Below are 7,138 nucleotides of genomic sequence, written 5' to 3'. Positions count from 1 at the left end.
GTGTGTGCGTGTACGTGTGTGTGGTTTTACAATACAATGGCACTGATATCCTGAATGTGAAAGCATCGTCACTATATTCAAGTGTTGAAAGCCATAACGCATAGAGCGAGAATTTCCAGCGGATTGTAAGGATGTTTTTATAAGTGTTGTCTTTCAGTCTTGCAGAACTGGAAGATAGTCTTATGTGGATTGACTAGGGGGCTTCCTGACAACTGGTACTGTTCGTTTTTGATGTCTTGTCAAAAGATTTCTCTCTTACTGAATGTGGGCTGCTACCTGAAGTCACATGACCTTTGTTGAGGCTGCTCAGTGTGCTTTATGTTGATTTTAAAGGAGTAGTTAACCCAAAAATAAAGCTTTGCTGAAAACGTAACTCACCCTCAGGCCATCCAAGATGTAGACGAGTTATACATTCATCAGAACAGAGTTGAAGATGAAATTTAGCATCACATCACTTGCTCAGCAATGGATGCTCTGCAGTGAATGGGTGCCGTCAGAATGAGAGTCCAAACAGCTGATAAAAACATCACAAGTAATCCATCACTCCAGTCCATCAGTTAACAAATCTAGGGTGACCATACGTGCCATTTTCCAATGGCCAGGATTTCTATATTGCCTAAAATATCTAGGTTTTGGCTTTGTTTGCGTGTGCAGACCGATCAGTGTATGCCATCAAAATACCTCGAGAGCATTTTTAAAGCATAAGGAACCGTCTGTATGGTATTTTGATGTCATACACCGATCGGTCTGCACACGCAAACAAAGCCAAAACCTAGATATTTTAGGCAATATAGAAATCCTGGCCATACGTCCTGGGAAAATGGCACGTATGGTCCCCCTAACAAATCCATCAAGACGTTTTTAACTTCTACCCTTGTTTTCAGCAATCCATAATATTGTTTTCTCCAGTGAAAAAGTCATTTCGTCTGAATCAGGAGTGAAATATGCACAAATCAAGTACCATTTACAAGTGAAAACCATTCTAAACAAATATGTCGGTGGATTTTGATGTGAGAGGACAACAAGAGGATAGTCTCACTCACTGGAGGAAGTGTTGTTATGCATTATGGGCTTGTATTTTAGCCAGAAGCAATAGATTAAAGTTAAAAAATGTATAAATTAAAATGTTAATTGATGTACTGGAGTGGTGTGGATTATTGTGATGTTTTTATCAGCTGTTTGGACTCTCATTCTGACGGCACCCATTCACTGCAGAGCATCCATTGGTGAGCAAGTGACGTAATGCTACATTTCTCCAAATCTGTTCCCATGAACAAACAAACTCATCTACATCTTGTACGGCCTGAGGGAGAGACCATTTTGAACTATTCCTTGAATTTTACTCTGAAATGTGACTTTTATGTTCACTTTAATGAGAGTTTCAAACTCTATGTAAATGGTGACAAATACAACATCCGCCGCAAACAGCAATCCGCATGTCGATGAACCGGTGTTGTTATTTCTTTCTTATATGTGTGTTTAGTATTGCAAACAATAATTGAAATTCAACAAATACCTTGTAAAAACTACCATAGTGTTAACTTATCTTATAAGTGGAAACTATTTGCATGAACTTCAACTTCACAGTAATACATTTTAGTGACTTTTTGTTTCATTCTGTTTGTTTTATACTGAATGCTGGTGATTCTATCTATTTTCTGAGCTTTGTAAGTGCACATAACTATTTTTGTCTAAAAATGATGATGATGACGATGACTATCATGGTAAAACAACTATTCTGATTGTATGGCATGCTTTTGTAAAGGCATTTGTTGTTGTTTGAGCAGTGTTGGTTGCACCCATAGAAAATGTGAAATAATGTGGTTATTAGCTTGGGTCAGTCGCAGCGTTGTCACACTAGGTCACGTTATGCATGTGTTTTTATTACGGAATGGATCTTGCTTTGGCTGCCAGTCTACAAAAGGGACCTTGAATTATGTCTGTGTTCAATGCCATTTTAATCAACGACCTTCCTTGTGCTTCGCTCAAATGCTGTCTAATCCTTTAGATTCCGCTCTTTACCACAGCGTTCTAGTTAGAAAAAATGCGTAACGTGACAAGATCTCCAAGAATTCACTCACTTTTCTGCTTAAAAACAGAAACACGATCTTGATGCACTAACAAATCGTTAATGAAACCTAAATGTATATACACTGAATAACCACCAAATTAGTGTTTAATCTGTTATCAAGTGAGTTCTTCTCCAAACACAATGGCCTGTAGGTTGAAGTGATGAGTGATCTAATCTAATCAGGCCACTAATGGGAAGCTGGTGTGTGTTTGAGTGGGTTACACATAATGTGAAAGAGTGAATCAGTGTTGTGTTTCTCTAGTGGTGACGCACGTTGTCACACTAGGTCACGTTATGCATGTGTTTTTATTACGGAATGGATCTTGCTTTGGCTGCCAGTCTACAAAAGGGACCTTGAATTATGTCTGTGTTCAATGCCATTTTAATCAACGACCTTCCTTGTGCTTCGCTCAAATGCTGTCTAATCCTTTAGATTCCGCTCTTTACCACAGCGTTCTAGTTAGAAAAAATGCGTAACGTGACAAGATCTCCAAGAATCCACTCACTTTTCTGCTTAAAAACAGAAACACGATCTTGATGCACTAACAAATCGTTAATGAAACCTAAATGTATATACACTGAATAACCACCAAATGAGTGTTTAATCTGTTATCAAGTGAGTTCTTCTCCAAACACAATGGCCTGTAGGTTGAAGTGATGAGTGATCTAATCTAATCAGGCCACTAATGGGAAGCTGGTGTGTGTTTGAGTGGGTTACACATAATGTGAAAGAGTGAATCAGTGTTGTGTTTCTCTAGTGGTGACGCATTGCTGCTCTTACAACATCAAGACAATTACTATTTGTAGTATTCACATTTGCTCCCAATGTCTTTTGAAATCTTTTGCTTAAGTCTAACGGCGTCTCATTTCTCCGAAGATCAGCCTTCCAACTTTGCAGAGTTTTTTTTTTGTGTGTATATAATCTCAAATCCTGCAATGGGATGATGTGGATTTCTCCTGATAGTGTTTAATCTGTTATCAAGTGAGTTCTTCTCCAAACACAATGGCCTGTAGGTTGAAGTGATGAGTGATCTAATCTAATCAGGCCACTAATGGGAAGCTGGTGTGTGTTTGAGTGGGTTACACATAATGTGAAAGAGTGAATCAGTGTTGTGTTTCTCTAGTGGTGACGCATTGCTGCTCTTACAACATCAAGACAATTACTATTTGTAGTATTCACATTTGCAATGTCTTTTGAAATCTTTTGCTTAAGTCTAACGGCGTCTCATTTCTCCGAAGATCAGCCTTCCAATTTTGCAGAGTTTTTTTTTTGTGTGTATATAATCTCAAATCCTGCAACGGGATGATGTGGATTTCTCCTGATTCTTCTCATTAATATTCATATCTGTTCTTCCAATGTGCTCTCCCTCTTTTTCTCTCTATGTGTGCTATAGGAAATGTATTAAGAAGTTATCAGTATTATCAATAAAAAAGACTGTCAAAACCCATGTGGTGGTTTTTATATCTACTGTATACTGAACTAAATGCTGTTCTGCTGACAGAGTGATCTTGCTAATAAACCTACGAGGCTTTATCTGAATGACCAGCTGCCTCTGAAAGCTGATAAGATATGAGAAAACAGCATGTGAATTTATTTCACAACTGTGTGTACTTTTGAGTGCTGAGTCACTAAAAACGGTTTGTGTTCAGTGGAAACTGGTGTAAATATCTTACAGACAGTTGTTTGCACCGGTTGTCCAGTACTCTGGCCAGATGAATCAACAATGGCTGTTTACATGCTCATCATTAAAGGGATAGTTCACCCAAAAATGAAAATTCTGTCATCATTTACTCACCCTCTTGTCGTTCCAAACCTGTATGAGTTTCTTTCTTATGTTGAACACAAAAGAAGATATTTTGAAGATTGTTACAGTTGGTGGTTGCCATTGACTTACATAGTAAAATTTTTTCCTACTATGGAAGTCAATGGCAACCACCAACTGTTTGATAACCAGCAATCTTCAAAATATCTTCTTTTTTGCGACTCATACAGATTTGTAACGACATGAGGGTGAGTAAATGATGACAGAATTTTCATTTTTGGGTGAACTATCCCTTTAAGTTATGGTTATACTTGTTAAAGCATGCAGTCTTGTGCATACAAAACGTCTTAATAAACAGGTTTTTGATTGCATGTGTTGTTATATTAGTTTATAAACGTACGCAAACTTAGGCATATAAAATACTAAATATAAGGACAAAATAGATCTTTCCAAGAGTTTAAAGGTCAAAAAACCTGTCCTGATCCATGATTCTTCCTGAAGTCTTCCAGAAACTGAAATATTAAACTTTAATTTATCTATATTTGTGTTTCTTTTAGGAAACAAAATTGCAGTATAAGATGCACAAAACCCTTTCCGAAGGTTACACGGTAGCCTACAGTAAATATGTAAAATTGTTCTTATCTTAATTATGTACATTGGTAATTAATAATCAAGTTATTTATCAAATATAATTTGGTTTGCTAAGAACCAACTACTTCTTTAATATATATGGTATTCTCCTAGTAACGATAAATATTTGCGTAATGTACTGATCTTTACACAAAGTGTGCAGAAAAAAAGCTCGCGCCGTGCCGCTGACATCATGCGAGCTCGTGACGCCGAGCCTGTGCTCGCGCTGCCTAGAAACGAGCGACTCGTTGATCTGATCACGAGACCCGTCCCGCTCACTCTTTCCCTTTCATTTTTGTGTTTTATGACATTAAACTGCACTGTACAGGATCTCCTGCTCTGAGAGTAAGTATCTGAATCGCTTTTGATTTGAATGATTCTGTCAGTGAGGCGTTAGCGAGTCAGTTCTGCATCTGTCAGCAAGCTTGCCGGTACTGAGGAGAAAACTCTGTCATTAGACACAGTTAATGCTGTATTTATTTTTAAAGCGGTATAATTTGCCATTTTATTATCTTCCCCTGAGGCATGGGCAGTTTAAACGCATGTTTGATGGTTTAATAGAGAGTTTTGATATTAGCTCGTGTTAGCTGAAGCTAGCCGGGGTGGTCCGTTACGTTACTCATGAGACCTTCACAGCTGCCAAGATTTTAAACTCTTATTTTAACTTATTAGTGACTTTTTTGCTATTTGTTTATTTCTTTTTTACCTCTTAAAAATCTTATTCGTTAAGAAAAGCCTTTTTCTATGCACCTATAGTCATGAAAAGTTGACATCAGAAATTCTTTACTATAAGAAACATTTATGTAATTATTTCTGATGATTTTCCACACACTGTTGAAAAGTTTAATGTCGTGTATCATGCTCGACAAGGTTTTGGTATCCATTGATTTACTGTACACACATTACAGGTTCAGCATCCCTGATGCAAGCAGAGTACAAGTGTCTTGTTTATACAGTGTTTGAACTTCTTATTGCAGAAATGATGGCTGTTTTGAGATATGGATGTCATTTAGAGTGTTTCAGGGTTTCAAAATGTTGTTCCACACATATAATCAGTCTTCATAAATGAAAGGACAGCACACAAGTGCAACTATCTCAGGCTTGGGAAGAATTCTTTGCGTGACTTCTGATCAAAACAGACCTGTAGGACAGGCACAAAAGCATGCTATTCATTCCTAAACATTTACTGTTGCCACAATTTAATTAATCTTATTTATTGACATGCTTCGTCTGGTGTTACTTTCAGTTTGCTGGGAGACAAACTGAAATAGACCTTGAGCGGAGGAGTAGGAGGACAAGCACCTTTATTAAAGGAACACATCCAGGATCTGTTGGATTCAGTGCTGCGTGGAGCTTTAGTTCTCGTGGTTGGTTTGGAGAGGCGGTGGAGCTGGTTTAAAGACTGCGATGCATCGCTTAAGGACTTGCGCTGCACGGCTACGGCCGCTCACAGCCTCTCAGAATGCTCCAAGTTTCTCACAACAGAGGACAGCGGTGACACCCGGGGCCCTAAGGACGTTTCAGCCCTTTAGGTGCTATGCGGCCCCTGTCGCCGCTGAGCCTTTTCTCAATGGGACGAGCTCCAACTATGTGGAAGAGATGTACTACGCATGGCTGGAGAACCCAAAGAGTGTGCACAAGGTAAGACATCGGCTCTCAGCATAGAGGATTTTGTGACTAAATCCTGGCTTCATTGCTGCTATACCAAAGTTATGATGCTTAAAATCCATGTGGAATCAAAATTCACCCCGTTTACTTTCACAATACACATTCTTGTTCATATTGTGAAAGATTAATCTGTGCATGTTACACTACAGAAAAACAATTGTCTTTATATTCTTTCATCACAACTTAATAACTTCTCAAAGGACTTTCCTTTTTGGTCTTCAGGTTCATTTTTAAAAGGGGAATTGGTAATTGTTTGCGTGTTGAAAGAGCAGTTCACCCAAAATGAAAGTCATCATTTACTTACTTCCAATTTAATATAAACCTATATTTATGGTGCAGAAAATGTGATTCTTTGAGAACTCAATTCAAGCACCCATATGAATTTTGCACAAGGTATTTTCTAAAAATCGTGACATCTGCCCTATATTCTTCTTGAGAGGTTGATATAAAAGTTACCAATGTCTTGATTTTTCAATTTTGAGTCAGATATTTAGAAATGAATCATTTGATTCAGTTCACAAGGCAGTTAGAATGATTATTTTTTTAAACTGAACTGATTTGTAGCCGGGCTTTGGATTCTTTCACTTTCGATTTCACGATCTTGTCAGGTTTTACAATAAAATATAATTGTCTGTTTTGCTTACATCTATACACCTTTCACGTTTTAAGACAAAAAAAAAAAGATGGATTCATTATTTTTAATTAAAATGCACAGCAACAATAAAACAGTATTCAATGACAAACTAGCTTACAAAACGTTATTAACAAAAACGAATAAGATGAGGCATGGCCTACACGCTGTATTAGGCTATATAATGAATAATAAATTACAGAACGTTTAGCAAACACTGGGGAATCAAAAAGAAAATAGAGAGCCTCCATAGCATAAGGTATGGAAGCCTGTTTCCGCCACTGAATTTTTAAAAAAAAAGGTAATTGCGACTTTTTATCTCACAATTCTGACTTTTTTTCACAGAATTGTGAGATATAAACTCGCAATTGCGAG

The 7,138-nt window shown here is 37.6% G+C and overlaps 1 protein-coding gene and 1 long non-coding RNA gene across 3 annotated transcripts in view; both read left to right on the top strand.

The window, feature by feature from the left end:
* Window positions 1–1,234: 1,234 nt before the first annotated feature.
* Window positions 1,235–2,795, top strand: LOC107554548 (uncharacterized). Its single transcript, XR_001605065.1, has 2 exons — window positions 1,235–1,861; window positions 2,358–2,795. It is a non-coding gene; the product is annotated as an uncharacterized lncRNA (long non-coding RNA).
* Window positions 2,796–4,695: 1,900 nt separating this feature from the next.
* Window positions 4,696–7,138, top strand: part of ogdhb (oxoglutarate dehydrogenase b) — a 25,235-nt gene continuing 22,792 nt past the window's right edge. For both annotated transcript variants that reach the window (XM_016237082.1, XM_016237083.1), the window contains exons 1-2: window positions 4,696–4,809; window positions 5,711–6,105. In XM_016237082.1, the coding sequence (XP_016092568.1) occupies window positions 5,872–6,105 (234 nt within the window). In that variant the 5' untranslated portion in view covers window positions 4,696–4,809; window positions 5,711–5,871. The remainder of the gene's footprint in view (window positions 4,810–5,710; window positions 6,106–7,138) is intronic.

This window comes from Sinocyclocheilus grahami, unplaced genomic scaffold (assembly GCF_001515645.1).
Source record: "Sinocyclocheilus grahami isolate Dianchi unplaced genomic scaffold, SAMN03320097.WGS_v1.1 scaffold505.1, whole genome shotgun sequence".
Taxonomy (NCBI): domain Eukaryota; kingdom Metazoa; phylum Chordata; class Actinopteri; order Cypriniformes; family Cyprinidae; genus Sinocyclocheilus; species Sinocyclocheilus grahami.
Note: the sequence above shows the minus strand (reverse complement) of the source record. Positions and strands in the feature narration are given on the sequence as shown.